This window comes from Ovis aries, chromosome 2 (assembly GCF_016772045.2).
Source record: "Ovis aries strain OAR_USU_Benz2616 breed Rambouillet chromosome 2, ARS-UI_Ramb_v3.0, whole genome shotgun sequence".
NCBI classification, from domain to species: Eukaryota; Metazoa; Chordata; class Mammalia; order Artiodactyla; family Bovidae; genus Ovis; species Ovis aries.
The window spans coordinates 63,512,069-63,528,915 of record NC_056055.1 but is presented as its reverse complement, the minus strand read 5'-3'; the positions used below and the strand labels follow the sequence as shown (position 1 = coordinate 63,528,915).

Here is a 16,847-nt window from a genome sequence, read left to right as displayed (position 1 = left end):
ACTGCTACAACAGTTATCCTTACAAAGCTCATTTCTAACCGGATGCTGAAGTCAGCACCTCTGCTCACACTTAAGGTGTGAACTAGGAACAAACATTGCAACACTGAGGGCTGGGGAGAATTTCTTCTTCCTTTGGTGTCTCAGAGGGTAAAGAATCTGCCTGCAGTGCAGAAGATCCAGGTCCAGTCCCTGGGTTGGGAAGATCTCCTGGAGAAGGGAATGGCAACCCACTCTAGTATTCTTGCCTGGAGAATCCCATGGACAGAGAAGCCTCTCAGGTTACAGTCCATGGGGTCACAAAGAGTAGGACACAAATGAGCCATTTTCACCAAGTGCTTCCATCTGATATAGAGTCACATCCATGTCCCAGCCTGTTATAATTTATACTTCTTTGTTTTGTTAAGAACTTCATTTGAAGCATCTTGATAGTGAATCATTTTATGTCCGTTATTGATGATAAAGAAAATTGAATTTTAAAGTCTAGATGCCCTTTATTTCCAGGTGTGGATGAAGCAACCATCATTGAAATTCTGACTAAGAGAAACAATGCACAGCGTCAGCAGATCAAAGCAGCCTACCTGCAGGAGAAAGGAAAGGTCGGTTGCAGTGGTTAACTTAGATAATTAATTTCAGTTATATTTATGTTTAAATATAGTGTTTGATGGGCTTCTCAGGTAGTGGTAGTAAAGAATCTTTGCCTACCAGTGCAGGAGACACAAGAGACACAGGTTTGATCCCTGGGTAAGGAAGATCCCCTGGAGTAGGAAATGGTAAGCCACTCCAGTATTGTCTGGAAAACTGCATGGACAGAGCAGCCTGGTGAACTGCAGAGTCGAATATAACTGAATATGCGCGCATAGATTTTGAAATACAGTTGCCTAGTTCTTTCAGTCTCTAGCCACTGTTTTCCATTACAACTAAGTCTGGGATTACTGTATTTGTTTTCTTGGTTGCAATGTAATCAGTTCTATCGCATTTGCTGGTTTTATGCACTGTTTTGATTCTTTGCACATGTGGTGTTCTATATTGGAGATAAGCCTTTAACTTGAACATAACAGACATCAAGATTTCTGTTGGCAGTAAGAAATATGTTCTGCTTGAAATATGACTTCTGTTCAATTTTAAACTGAGCTGTTTAGTGTCTGAATGTAAAGTTTATATGTATAATTCTACTTTAAAAGTAAGGTTTCTATTTTATACAAAATATAGGTAATTTTTTTAAGGAGTATAGTTAGAAAACAACATAATGTCTGATTACAGTGCTTATTTGAAAAGTGCAAATCTCAATGGTTGGAAAAATTATTAATACGTTATTTTTAAAGTATTCTTATTACTATTTCTGTTAATACGCAGCCCCTATCTTTTGAGCTTTGTCATTTATTCCCTCTATAAAAGATTGAGAATGCTATCCTTTAAGGAGTTATCAATGAATTCAGTAAATTTCATTCTAATCACTCTAGAAACAAAAAGATTAAGATATTAAATATTGGGTACCCTTTTCTATGTAAAGGGAAGGAGCTATGAAAACAGGTTGGGTTTAGGACTCAGTAAGATTAGCTAAACATCAGGTAACACTGCTTTACTCTATTACCTAATGCATTATTTACTAAAAGGTTATATATCTTCTTGTTATAGCCCCTGGATGAAGTTCTGAAGAAAGCCCTCCTCGGTCACCTTGAGGAAGTTGTTTTGGCTCTATTGAAAACTCCAGCCCAGTTTGATGCTGAAGAGCTCCGTGCTGCCATGAAGGTAAACCACCTGATTTAAGCAAAGCGCCTTTCCTCAAAGCATGTTCAAACCACTTATGCCTGCTAGAGTATTTTCAACAACCAGCACAGGACCACCAATCAGTGGTAATAAAATGAATAAGTGCATGAATAAGTAAAAGAAAAAATAGATGCTGGTGTTAACAACTATGTTATTTCCACTATCTTCATGATGTTACCATATTTAATAGATCTCACTTTGTATTTATTTGCCCAAAATATTGGCATTAAACCCATTTTGTTTTTTAAGCAATATAATACATACTTTATTGCAATTAATAAATATTGTGGATATTTATTGAATGTTGTGAGAAATTTACTAAATGTCAGATTCAGACAAATTTTGGAACATAATAACTAGTTGATACTTTTGAATGAAGATTTTTCTACATTTTTTTTTTTTCCATCTTTTTCAATTCAGGGCCTTGGGACTGATGAAGACACTCTGAATGAAATTCTGGCATCAAGAACTAACGGAGAAATCAGAGAAATTAACAGAGTCTATAGAGAAGGTAAGTTTTAATGCGTAACAGTCCAAGTGTCTTAGTTGAAAAGGAATTCTGATATACTTTTTGAAAAATTGAGTGTGGATGTTAATTATGGGAAAAGTACATATTAAAATATTTCTTTCATTGTCTGTCACAGGTCTATCACAGGCACATATGGTTACCAGACACATTAGAGTTAGTGGGGTACAAATAAGGGACACGATTGTCTCAGTCCTCATCAACTTTGCACTTAAAAAAAATTGTATGTCTGGGACAAATGGCCACATAGTATTGCAATGAAATTCTCAATTCAAAGCTCTGAATTTAAATAGTTTTCTAAAAACATTTCCTATTTTTATGAGTTATTTCATAAAAATATCCCATTGTCTTTCATTTTGAAAAGATAATAACAACAAAAACAAACAAACAAAAACCCTCCAAACATTTGTCCTTGAAAAGATAAACAGCTTGGTGCTTATAATTCTCTGATGCAAGCTAACTTTACCATTATGAACATAAATGACTTACTCACTGTTAACATCCAGTTAGATTCATGGGGATGAAAGACTAGCCATGGCTCATTTTATCTATTCAGTGAAACATTTCATTTCAATGGTATGCTTAACACTGTAAAGAGAGTATCTGCAAATGGGTCCTGGGCAGTGCTGAGTCATCACTATTTTCTTTTTCTAGTTTCCTAAGCCCCCTGTTTTTTTTTGTTTGTTTGTTTTATTTTCTCAACCCAATATGCAGCACCGTAGAGGATCATTCTACGTGATTTTAAAACCAAGCACAGAGAATACAATAGTCCTCGTGTATTATTTTCACGGAAATCTAATAAAGGAATCAGAATAAGAAAGTTTTAACCTCATGTTCTGCAATTCTTATCTCGTTATCAATATTTATCTTAGGTCCATTTATCAGTGATAGTCATCAAGAGGGGCATTATAACTAATTTTTTAAATTTTATAAAATATAGTTTACAAAGGCAAATAGCCATAAATTATTCCCAAGGTACAGTTCAATGACTGTTTATTAAAATGTTCTGCCTTCTAGTCAACTATAAATTCAGTTAAAGTTTTGCTGAAAAATAATAACAACATAATTTTTTAATGTTAAGTAAGGGTGTTTAACAAGGAAACATTTTAAATCTATATCTACTGTAGAGGTGTATACATACACATGCATACGTAACTAAGTTGTATTCCATATAAGACATTTATTATTTCAAAATAAATAAAGAGTCTATATTCATGCAAGCACTTTGGTTTGTCCTTTTAAATAGCTCTTCTATTCACCCCATTGCTTAAATTCTGGTATGATTTATTTCAGAAATAGTTATCTAATAATGTATACCTGTGCAATTTATTCTTGTTAGCAAAAGCTTTAGGGCTGTAGAGTTTCATTCACAGTATTATGTAAACTGTTTTAATTGCCTTATAGGAAATAAATTTGACGATCAAAAATTTTGCTTGCTCTGATTTTGCTTTATTAAAAAATAAAACTATTTGAAATGTGTTCCATAAGTTATTGAACATTTGGCATTGCAAGTTGTGAACCAATATAGAGATGTTAGATATTATTATCATCACCATTATCAGTAGTTTACTACAAAATATATTTTTCCTATTTCTCAGAACTGAAGAGAGATCTGGCTAAAGACATTGCCTCAGACACATCTGGAGACTATGAGAAGGCTTTGCTTTCTCTTGCTAAGGTATAATGAAAACAGATCTGGAAATATCTCTTCTTTGATAAAAAGTAAAATCTTAGATTTCATCTCTCTCTAGAAATGAGCAATTCACTCCTTTTTCTGCAAAGAATATTACTCATCTGATTTTAAGAGAATAAATAAGCCATGTGATTATATGCTAGAAAGCTACTTACATGAGAATGGGTTATTTTCCAGGGTGACCGATCTGAGGAGCTTGCTGTAAATGACGACTTGGCTGATTCAGATGCCAGGGTAAGCAAGTGCTTATAAATACTCTTAGAATCTACTTTGCTACTTCAGTTAGGTCCGACCTGAGGTGAGGTACCACTTGAGGGCCTCCATGTGAAAGCAGATATGAGATTCTCCAAAAGGATAATGACATCTAATGTCCATTCCCTGAAGGATGCCCACCAGCCAGGATTCAAGCAATCCAAGAGAGGAAATGTGGTCTTTATGTTTTCAACAGGTTGCACTGTTCATGAAACTGGAGAGGATTGAGAAAGAACAGTAAAAATTTGATCTGTTATTGAGGAAACTCTGAATTTTTATTTTACCAGGTATAAGAAAGTAAAAGTGAAAAGAATAAACACATCTAACAATTCTTTAAACAATGAACATTGGTTTAGAAGTGTAAGTTAATATTGTAAAAATATTATGGTAATGATATTAAAATTATAAAAGTTATAGCATTTATATACTTTCAAGTATATTATTATATATTGTTTCAGTGAGGTTGCTTGTTTTTTAATACATCAGTCCATTGGCAACATTAGAAAAACTGTGTTGTTTTGGGACTTGGAATTTTTGGTAAAAAAAAATGGCATCTAGTATTTACATATGCTTTACTCATGGTACAGTTAGTATTCTCAACAAATTCATTACAGTGAGTTAGTAAAAATAGAAACTTACTTGACTACTCCACTCTCTTCACTATATCAATGCATTATCCTGCATTTATTGACTTTTGTTAAATAAATGCATCTATATCAGTTGTTTGCTCAGAAAGTCCCGAATAACTTTTTATGCCCATTGGAAGTTTTATCGTTTTAATAGAAATTGTGCAATCATATCAAAGAACAAAAGTAAGTATTTGAGTAACTGCCCATAGTAAGAAATTACTATTATTTGCTTGTGATACTTCTGAATTTGCTTTCCATTTTAAGACTATCAGGGAGCTTCCCTGGTAGTCCAGTGGTTAGGAATCCACCTTGCAATGCAGAGGACACCAATTCAATCCCTTGTCCAGGAAGATCCCACATACCTTGGGGCAACTAAGCCCGTGTGCCCAGAGCCGGTGCTCTGCAACAAGAGAAACCACTGCACAATACAACTAGAGAATAGCCCCTGCTCTCTACAACTAGAGGAAACCCACGTGCAGCTGCAAAGACCCAGTGCAGGAAAAAATTAAAATTAAAATTTAAAAAAAAAAGACTTTCAGGGCTCTTAGATGTATATTTATGGCCATTACATGGATTAGTGTGACCCAGGAGGAGGGTGGTAATTAACATTTCAAAGGTAACAGAGCAGGTTGCTGACAATAAGGTAGAGGTTATCTTTTCCATTTACAAAAGAGGAAAGTCTTTAGTTTAATAATGTGAAACTACATAAGATTACTAAGATATCTCAGTAGTAATATCTAAGAACGATTAAGCTGCAGAGTCAGAATTTGAATCCAGAAATTCTCACATCAAAATTCAACATCTAGGTAATGGTTGAATTATTGATTTATTAGTACCATTTGCTGAAAATTACTTTAAACAATTAAGAGTAAAATTAAAAATTTAGAGATTGTCCTTTGAAGTGTTCTTGATACAGAATGTAATCTTAAAGCGAGTTAACTCAATAAACATTTATTTTGCATGCATAGATTCAGTCTCTAGTGTTTGCAAGGTAACTTGAGAGATATTATGGAAGATACTTGACAAAACAAAGTTTCCATCTCTAAGGAACTTGTAATCTTAGCATTGTCACCTGCTTTGATTGTATTGGACACAAAGCAGCTGCCTCCAAAATCTTTGAAGAGATCTGACATTCTTATGCAGATATCAAGTCCTCAGAGGGTCAAGTGTTTACTTTTGTGTTTTTTTAACAGGCCTTATATGAAGCAGGAGAAAGAAGAAAAGGGACAGATGTGAATGTGTTCACTACCATTCTTACCACCAGGAGCTATCCCCATCTTCGCAGAGGTAAGAAGAAAACAAATGTTCCCTGGGACTGTTTGCAGAAGTCATTTTTTATTTTTATTTTTTAATGAGGACAAGCAAGAGAAAGGAAAGGGCTTCCCTGGTAGCTCAGATGGTAAAGAATCTGCCTGTACTGCAGGAGACTTAGGTTCAATCCCTGGGTCAGGAAGATCCCCCAGGGAAGGGAATGAATGGCAAATACACTCCAGTATTCTTGCCTGAAGAATCCTGTGGTCAGAGGAGCCTGGCACAGAGGAGTCCATAGGGTCACAAAGAGCTGGACACGACTGAGTGACTAACACTTTCAAGAGAAAGCAAGAAAGAAATCTTAATCAGTGACACTCCGAAACCAAGTGGATGCAGAATTCCTGATCTCTTATTGCTTCTTGTGCATTTGTCCAGCTTCGTACAGACACCACGTGATAGTATTTGAAACACATTTTATGACTTTGGCATGTAGAGCATTAGTTTATTTTTACTATTTTTTCCCCTCGATATTTGGAATAGGTCTGACAATATATACACGTAAAACAGAACACATGAAATTACAATGAAGAAGAAAACAGCTGAGGCTAATCGAAGAAAAGAGTATCTAGATACTCCAGAAACAAAAGCTAAAAGAGAGTTCTTGCCACAAGATTTACCCCGAGTGTTCTGGAAGTAAAGACAAAGGGCAGATCATGATGATTACTTCAAGTTTATTATTTAATAACAGCATTCTGTTAGCACTCTGAGATTAAAATAAGAGGAATCTACAACACAGATCTTTATATAAGGAAAGATCCATTTGCTGTGGCACTTGGCTCTGATGTAGAGTTATGGCTGTCAATCAAATGTCACTTCTAATAAATGTCAACATTTGCAAAAATTTTCCCAAAATACGCAGAAGCCCAAAAATAGCCATGTGAATTACATCTCTCAGAGAAGATGATGTATCCAAAATATGCTCAGATGAATAGTTAGATTTACATTGTGTTTTTTGAAGTTCAGTCATCCTAAGGAATGCTTTGGGCTTCCCTGGTGGCGCTAGTGGTAAAGAACCTGCCTGCCAATGCAGGATACATAAGAAATGTGGGTTCAGTTCCTGGGTTGGACAGATCCCATGGAGGAGGGCATGGCAACCCATTCCAGTATTTGCCTGGAGAATCCCATGGCCAAATGAGCCTGGCAGGTGACAGTCCATGGGGTCACAAAAAGTCAGACACGACTGGAGTGACTTAGCATACACATAAGGAATGCTTTGACTTTGTGGCCATGCCTGATTTTGCTAGTTTGCTAAAAAAAACAGGATGTTTTGTACATCTCTAATTTAAATTTAATATTCAGTTTTTCAGAAATATTCCAAGTATAGTAAGCATGACATGAACAAAGTTCTGGACCTGGAGTTGAAAGGTGACATCGAGAAATGCCTCACAGTTATTGGTATGTAGTCCTGAAGAGGGAAGAGTTTTCTAACTTGAAATTGTATTGTCAATGTTGTCCAATAATTTATAAAATATAATAACAAGACAAAAACTCAGATGTAATTTATGTTGCAAATAGAGGTAGCATGTAAGATAATGACAATAAATATTTAGCTAAAGTGATGCAATAGTCATGTTAGTAATTACAGATATTATTTCCTTGATTAAAAACATGAGCAGGTGGATAATATTGAGCATCAACTTGTACCATGCAATATACCAGGCTGGGCATGGCACAAAAGAAAGTCAAAATGGTCATTAAGAGCATGGGATTTGGAATTAGAGAAATCAGGGTCCACATCCTGGTCTGTCACTTGCTGAGTAATCTTGGGCAAGCTTAAAGGATTTAGACCTTCAGAAGAAAAGAATTTTAAAGTTTTCCCTTTTATTCAGATGACCAGTTGAAGTTCGGAAACCTCCATTATGAAGCAGTGCTTCTCAAACATTAATGTGCACATGAATCCTTTGGGGATCTTGCTAAAATGCATATTCTAATTCAGTAGGTCTGGGTGGAAACTGGAAGTCTGCATTTCTAACAAATTCTCAGTTGACTCCAGTTCTTTTGGTCCATAGATCACACTTGGAGTAAGAAGGTAGAGAATCTGCTTAAAACTGATTGACACATCTGTTAGTATTTTATTTGGCAGTTGCCTTATATTTTATGACTTTCCTGTCCCACTTGGATTTTTTTTTCTTATTACAACAAGAAAAAAAGTATTTCTTGCCTGCCAACATGGCCTTTAACATATCTACTGGTTTCCTTGTTTCCATGAAGAGTATACTCAGGATAGCACGAACTATTTAAGCTGCTATCAGTGGACTTAGGATAATAAGAGATAAATGATATTGTCAGAGGACAGAATATTCAGAATCACCGTCTAGAAAATAGCTTTTTTTAAGCCAGATATCCCTTACTGGGGGTGGATGGTGAGGAACAGGGATGGAGAACAGAATCTTTCTTGAAAAACTCTGTATATCCTATTTCTTTCATATGTACCTTTCCTCTTTTGTGGTAAAGATGTCAACTAAAACATGCCTCTCTTACAGTGAAGTGTGCTACAAGCAAGCCAATGTTCTTTGCTGAGAAGCTCCATCAGGCTATGAAGGTAACATATGATTTGCTTTGGGGAAAAAATTACTGTGTATGGAGAGAACAGAAAATCCCATATTGTTTAAAAATTACATTTATTTTTTAGTATCTTTTCATTAAAAATTATTTTTCTGTCCATTGCAAGAGGTAATACACTTACTTCTTAAAATTCTGTTAGACTTGTTATATTCTTGTATAGGTAAGATAGTAAGGTGAGCTTGAAAGCAATTTGTAGATTACTCATGATTTGCATAAAATCTGAGTCAGCAGAGGAAGGGCAATATACTTTCTCGTAAGCTGAAACTCCAGTTCTTTGGCCACCTCATGCGAAGAGTTGGCTCATTGGAAAAGACTCTGATGCTGGGAGGGATTGGGGGCAGGAGGAGAAGGGGACGACAGAGGATGAGATGGCTGGATGGCATCATTGACTCGATGGACGTGAGTCTGAGTAAACTCCGGGAGTTGGTGATGGACAGGGAAGCCTGGCGTGCTGCAGTTCATAAGGTCACAAAGAGTCAGATACGACTGAGCTACTGAACTGAACTGAACTGAATGTATGATTTTAGCAAGCTGCTAAGATTGTAAGCTTTACAATCTCTTCTAAATTTCATTTATCTTTTTTATTATTTTGCCTTCCATGGCATTGCTTAATATGTCATTCTAAGATTTTAAAATGTCATTGTAAGCTCATCAAAGTGTAAGGTTTTATTAAGATGTATTTGAGATATCACTTTAAGTCCTTTATTGTCTAGCTTGTATTTTATTATATAGGATGGTACCTATATACTTGTGAAAAGTTATGAAGTTGTCTGTTTTTTTCCTTTGCAACTCCAAAATAAAGAAGTCTTAGGAGAAAGCAATCTAACCATTCAATTAAAAGAAAAGAGTCCCTTTGATGTGATAGGCATGTTCCACTGGGTAGTTGGCAGTACAGTTCCTGACCCCATGCTTGCTGTTACCTAGTGAGGTTATTAGATGGATAATGAGAACACCTAGTATTGTAAATGAGAAGAGGGACCTGTGTCCCAGACTTTGGAAAGCAGTGTAGGTGTCAGCTAAATTACAACATGCTATTTGAACAGGAATTAGCCAGATGAGAGCAGCAGTGTAAAGAATGAAGGAATAAAGCAAGTCTGACCCTGGAGGAGAACACGGCATGTCCCTTTCAGGATAAAATATATAGAGTGATGGTACACGGTGGAAGAAGTTGTAGAATTAGGCAGGGCATTGTAAGCCCAGGTAAAATGATTGATTTTCATCCTAAAATTTACAGAAGGTCACTAAAAGGTTTTAAGCAGATGAATCAAATGATCAGTTTACAACTTAGAAAGCTTACTTTGCAGTTCTTAAATAGCTTAGACAGAGGAAAGACTGGATAGTGGAAGATAAATTAGGAGGTTTTAAAAGCTCTCTATATAATTCTCTTGTCACAGTTGAGTTCGTGTCATTTTATTACCACTTGTTTGAAGTGTGTGTGTTTGTGCGTATTTTAATGTGGAAATAGTTTCTCCATAAAAACTATATAGGTTAGCAAAATAGCTTCACATTCAAACCCACATCCTGCCTTAAGAGTAGGCTTGGAATATAAGGGACACTGATCATCATTTGTTTTCAACAGGGTGTTGGAACTCGTCATAAGACACTGATCAGGATTATGGTTTCCCGCTCTGAAATCGACATGAATGACATCAAAGCATGCTATCAGAAGTTGTATGGCATCTCTCTCTGTCAAGCCATCCTGGTATGTTGTAATTCTCATAATGTTACCCCCACAAATGATAATTTTTTTGCAACTTCTTCAAAAAGAAGGGCTGATTTACTGTATCCATAAATTACATATATGATTAATTTGTTATATTAATATACAGAGACTTTTCTTGTGGTCTAGTGGTTAAGGCTCTGTACTTTAACTGCAAGGGACATGAGTTTGATCTTTGGTTGCTGAACTTGCTGCACAGTATGACCAAAAAATAAAAATTTTAAAAAAGATGCATAATTTAAAGTAAATTGAACTTGGGCTGGTAAAATCTACTAGTGATACTATACAGAAAGACTTCAGATTTTTCAGTAGTCATGGAAACAGTTTACCATACATACATTTAGCAATCAAAATGCTTTGGTAGAGATATATAATGATTTATGTTGCAATGAGTATTGATCAGAGGATTAGAAACTTTTTATTCTAAATTTTTCCTTAACTTTGTCATATGTAAAAAATATAGAATGCATGTTTAAGTTAGAAAGTGAAAAATAAAGACAAGTCAAGGAGTTTTGAACTTAAAGATAGATGACTGTTCAAATTCAATTTGGCATTTGTATTGGATAACAAAAATCTAACATGAAAAGTGAGACTATCATGGACTTATAACCTTCACTCTGGTTGAGCAAGTCAAAGGTGATATGAAGTTATATTTTGCTATATTTATTCTGTGTTATATTTCATTCTTGGAAAATAATGGCTTTACTATAGAATAATCAAGAGAAGTTTGCATCTGAATTTTGAAAGCTACTGCTTTTCATATAAGCAATTAAAAATACCAGTTATCTGCTATATAAATTTTATTAATTAAATAAGTGATATTCTTATCCAAGATCCAAAAAAATTGATATACTCTGATGTATGTTAAGCCTAATACAATAATTATTCTACAATTTAAAAATACTTTCTATTGATTGTGGTCTCAGGTAGCATTAAGCATACTTTATTTTTATCAACAGGATGAAACCAAAGGAGATTATGAAAAAATCCTGGTGGCTCTCTGTGAAGGAAACTAAACATTCCTTTGATGATCTCAAGCTTTTTGATCAGAAGACTTTTTAATCATCTTTTCATTCCATATCATAGATTTAAATAGGAAAGTTTCTTCAATAGGAATATAGTCTAGTAACTTCTTCCTGAAAAATATAGCCTATAAATCATTTTTTGTATTACAACTCTACAAAATAAATACAATTTTTAAAAAAATACATAGTTATTCCAAACTATAAAACCCTACAAAGAGGTTGTTCTGGTAACAATGCCTAAGAAAAATGTTTACCTTGCAGAAAATAAAATGATTTTACAGGACAGTTGATGTGTCATTGATTCTTCTATTCTGATTTTCTTTTGTGTGTAGTACAGTTGCTTAATTTGATATCAAGGGACAGGAATCTGAATTTTATATTATGATCACTTGTTGAAATAGACTTTGCATATTAAATGAAATGTTCACAGAGTTAGAAAATGAACTTTTTACATTTTACCATCTTTGTGTGTGCTCAGTTGTGTCTGACACTTAGTGACCCCATGGACTGTAGCCTCCCAGGCTCCTCTGTCCATGAAATTCTGAGCAACTAACACTTTTACTTTGTGTTGTATGTATTGTAGATCAGATGGTAAAGACTGTCTGCAATGCAAGAGACCTGGGCTCAGTCCCTGGGTTGGAAAGTTCCCCTGGAGAAGGGAATGGCTACCCATTCTAGTCTTCTTGCCTGGAGAATTTCATGGATCAAGGGGACTGGCAGGCTCCAGTGGAACACAACTGAACAACTAACCCTTTTACCATCTGGTTACAGATTATTGAGATGGTATCTCTGTATAATAGTGGGATTTATTGCATCAGCATTGGAACAATCGAACATTCTGCTATATTTCATGAACCAGTATAAAGATGAAATGGCATCAGCAATAAAAATTTCTCGCTCAAAAAAAAAAGGTAGTTGCATGTATAGATTTCTGAGAAACTATCAAACTGTTTTCCAGGACGATGTACCATTTTACTTTCCCACAATAAATGTATAAGTAAGCTAGTTTTCCACAACCTCATCAGCACTTGACATTGTCACTATTTTGTATTTTGACATTGTCTATTTTTTTATTGTTGAATTTTGAGAACTTTTAAAATATTCTAGATATTAGTCCTTTGTCAAATATGTGGTTTGCAAATATTTTCTTTCAGTCTGTAGCTTTTAATCATTTTAATAGATAAAGGCTTTCTCAGAGGGAACATTTCAAATTTTAATGAGGTTCAGTTTTTCCTTTTAATGTTTTTGCTTTTGGTGTCACATCTACAGACTCTTAACCTAACCTTAGGTCCTGGAAATTTTCTCCTCTGAGTTTTATAGTTTTTCAGTGTCTATTTCAGTTTGTGATTCATTTTGAACTAATTTTTGTATAACATAAGATGAGACTTGGTCAAAATTATTTTGTTTGCGTATGAATATCCAATTGCTCTCCAATTGGATATATCTAATATACCATACTAACCTACATATTTTATCAAAAACTGCTTAAGCTCCTGACTAAATTCCAGATTCTAGGCTAGGTAAGTGGATACACAATTGAATAGGAGAGTATGAAGTAAGTAAGTAGAGATACAAAGAAACATTTCAGAAGATAAAAATATATTACTCTCTATGATCAATGAAAGAAAAACATTGATTAGACTTCATTAAAATGAAAAACTTCTGCTCTGTAAAAGATACTGTTAAGAGAATAAGAAAACAAGTCATAGACCTGGAGAAAACCTTTGCAAAACATCTGATAAACACTGGTATACAAAGCATGTATAAAGAAAACAATAGCCTAAATTAAAAAGGGCTTCCCAGATGGCACTAGTGGTAAAGAACCCACCTGCCAATGCAGGAGACATGAAGACATAAGGGATACGGGTTCCATCCCTATGTCAAGAAACTTCACTGGAGGAGGGCATGGCAGCCCACTTCAGTATTCTTGCCTGGAAAATCCCCTAGACAAAGGAGCCTGGCAACCTACAGTCCATAGGTTCACAAAGAGTTGGACATGACTGAAGCAATTTAGCATGCATGCATCTAAATTAAAAAGGAATAAAAGATCTGAATAGATATTTCACCAGAAAAGATACACAGATGGCAAATAAGCATATGAAAAGATGCTCTATATCATGTGTCAGTAGTGAATGGAAAATTAAAGTGAATGAAACACCACTATACATTTATTTGAATGGCCAAAACCCATTCCAAGTGGAGTAACAGAAAAGTTGTATTCATTGTTCATAAGAAAGAAAAATAGTACAGCCATTTTGGAAGACAGTTTGATAGCTTCTTACAAGTTAAAGACATTTGCATACAATTTAGCAGTCACACTATTAGGTCTTTACCCAAATCAGTTGAAAAATTATGTCCACACAAAAACCTGCATACAAATGATTTTAGCAGCTTTATTTATACTTTTCAAAACTTGGATGCAACCAAGATGTCTTTCAAAAGATTAATGTATAAACTAGTATATTCACACAATGGTATTACTGAGCCATAGAAAGAAATGAGCTATCAAGACATTGGGGAAAAGACATGTATTAATCTTCTCCATTGCGGAGTGAAAGAAGTCAATCTAAAAATTGGTTGTATGATTTCAACTATATGACATTATGGAAAAGGCAAAACTATAGAGACAGTACAAAGATAAGTGGTTGCCAAAGTGCCAGGAGCCAGCATGGGAGGTCCCACCCATGACAAAGGTCATGTGGAAGAGGCCTGATGGGCAAGGTGGGTCAGGACTCAAGGGGTCCCCTGGATCTGCTTGAGCATCTACCCCCGAAACCAAAATCTGTCTGTTATACTACACTCTTCTGACATTAACAGGGGCTATCCCCAACCAACTTTCTCTGGAAAATTAACTTATAGCTCCAGTTAATAGTCTCCTGCATATAAAAGGAGTGTCTCAGCTCAAATGCTGGCAGTCTAACTTGTGTGACAGGTTTATCCACACTCTCACTACTATGCACATGATTGTTTACAACCTCTCAACCATAAACAGCACAGAGAGTTTGGAGTATTTTGAAAGGCTTAGCATAGGGTTTTTCTAAAAATAAAAATCATGTTGGTGAAGCGTTTCATTGCTAACTCAATGATTGCCACCGGGCCTCCATACCCTTAGGCACCTGGGAGTATGTTAATCAATGTAATTGGCATTGTAGAAAAAGAAATATAGTAGTTTTGATGTTAGCGATAATAAACTTTTGAGTTAATGAATTTTCTCTTTGTTATAAATCATTGTACTCCTCTTTCTTTGTTATAAATCGTTGTATCCTTGCTATGTAAGAAAGTAACTTTATCACTGTCTTAAGACTAAGCAGATCTTAAGGGAAAACAAGTTTTCTGATTGACTAACCTTTATCAATAGAAAGAAAGATTGGGCCATAAAATGTTAATCGGTCTTCAGACCAGAAGATATTGTAAACAAACATAAGACCCTTGTAAGAACAAAGATATGCAAAGAACACTCTGTCTTTAAATAAGGGTCAGAGCAGCTGACCCTGCGTGACTCTGCTTCTTACATTTATCTCTATGTACAACTTAAAGTATAAAAGCTTCCCTGAAAAATAAAGAGACGGACAAGGACCAGTTCCACGAAAGCCTGGTTCCCCCGTGTCGTTCTTTCTTTCAATTCTTTCTCTCTCTCTCTCTTACTTTCCTTTTCAGGCTGATTCCTTGGAGCTCAGAGGCTCTCTGCATTCACTTTTTTGCCTGGGCTTCTAAGACCTGACTGGGATGGGGCTCTGCGTCTTCACTCCTTCGAGAGACCGAGAGGGCACCGGCGGCCTACATGAACAGAGAAAGTCTCTTGTCTGAGGCTTCATTGGCTTTCTGTGTAAACCAAGGAATATCAGCCTCTTTTCTCTCCTCTATTCTCTTAACTGCAAATTCTTTCCTTATCTCTCTCTATATCTATACATCTCTCTTGCCTCACCGTTCATGCTTGGGATACCCTGGATCCAACTGGGGCTGGACCCTGGTACCAAAGGTAAGGAAGAAGAAGGGAGAGATAAATAGGTGAAGCAAAGGACATTTTTAGGTTAATTAAAATACTAAGTACAACATCATAATGGTGAATACATGTACTATGCATGTGTCAAAGCCAATAGAGTTATGGAAAAGGTCAGTTTTCATTCCAATCCCAAAGAAAGGCAATGTCAAAGAATGCTCAAACTACCACACAATTGCACTCATATCACACACTAGTAAAATAATGCTCAAATTTCTCCAAGCCAGGCTTCAGTAATACATGAACCGTGAACTTCCAGATGCTCAAGCTGGTTTTAAAAAGGGCAGAGGAACCAGAGATCAAACTGCCTACATCTACTGGATCATCAAAAAAGAAAGAGAGTTCCAGAAAAACATCTATTTCTGCTTTATTGACTATGCCAAAGCCTTTGACTGTGTGGATCACATTAAAGTGTGGAAAATTCTGAAAGAGATGGGAATACCAGACCACCTGACCTGCCTCTTGAGAAACCTGTATGCAAGTCAGGAAGCAACAGTTAAAACTGGACATGGAACAACAGACTGGTTCCAAATAGGAAAAGGAGTATGTCAAGGTTGTATATTGTCACCCTGCATATTTAACTTCTATGCAGAGTACATCATGAGAAACGCTGGGCTGGAAGAAGCACAGCTGGAATCAAGACTTCTGGGAGAAATATCAAGAACCTCAGATATGCAGATGACACCACCCTTATGGCAGAAAGTGAAGAGGAACTAAAAGCCTCTTGATGAAAGTGAAAGAGGATAGTGAACAAGTTGGCTTAAAGCTCAACATTCAGGAAACGAAGATCATGGCATCCGGTCGCGTCACTTCATGGGAAATAGATGGGAAACAGTGGAAACAGTGGCTGACTATTTTTTGGGCTCCAAAATCACTGCAGATGGTGATTGCAGCCATGAAATTAAAAGACACTTACTCCTTGCAAGGAAAGTTATGACCTAGAAAGCATATTAAAAGGCAGAGACATTACTTTGTCAACAAAGCTCCATCTAGTTAAGGCTAAGGTTTTTCCATCAGTCATGTATGGATGTGAGAGCTGGACTATAAAGAAAGCTGAGCGTTGAAGAACGTATACTTTTGAACTGGGGTGCTAGAGAAGACTCTTGAGAGTCCCTTGGACTGCAAGGAGATGCAACCAGTCCATTCTAAAGGAAATCAGTCCTGGGTGTTCATTGGAAAGACTGATGTTGAAGCTGAAACTCCAATATTTTGGCCACTTGATGTGAAGAGCCAACTCATTTGAAAAGACTCTGATGCTGGGAAAGATTGAAGGTGGGAGGAGAAAGCGATGACAGATGATGAGATGGTTAGATGGCATCACTGACTCAATGGACATGAGTTTGGGTAAACTCCGGGAGT

The 16,847-nt window shown here is 35.9% G+C and overlaps 1 protein-coding gene across 4 annotated transcripts in view; it reads left to right on the top strand.

Annotated features, from left to right (window-relative positions):
- The window catches only part of ANXA1 (annexin A1), a 33,223-nt gene extending 18,145 nt beyond the window's left edge, over window positions 1-15,078 (top strand). For 2 of the 4 annotated variants that reach the window (XM_060410908.1, XM_004004305.5), the window contains exons 4-13: window positions 502-596; window positions 1,636-1,749; window positions 2,188-2,278; window positions 3,892-3,971; window positions 4,164-4,220; window positions 6,061-6,154; window positions 7,478-7,573; window positions 8,662-8,720; window positions 10,323-10,445; window positions 11,423-15,078. In XM_060410908.1, the coding sequence (XP_060266891.1) occupies window positions 502-596; window positions 1,636-1,749; window positions 2,188-2,278; window positions 3,892-3,971; window positions 4,164-4,220; window positions 6,061-6,154; window positions 7,478-7,573; window positions 8,662-8,720; window positions 10,323-10,445; window positions 11,423-11,479 (866 nt within the window). In that variant the 3' untranslated portion in view covers window positions 11,480-15,078. Of the gene's footprint in view, window positions 1-501; window positions 597-1,635; window positions 1,750-2,187; window positions 2,279-3,891; window positions 3,972-4,163; window positions 4,221-6,060; window positions 6,155-7,477; window positions 7,574-8,661; window positions 8,721-10,322 lie in introns of all 4 variants that reach the window. The other 2 variants (XM_060410906.1, XM_060410907.1) reach the window with 2 other exon arrangements.
- The last annotated feature ends 1,769 nt before the right edge of the window (window positions 15,079-16,847 follow it).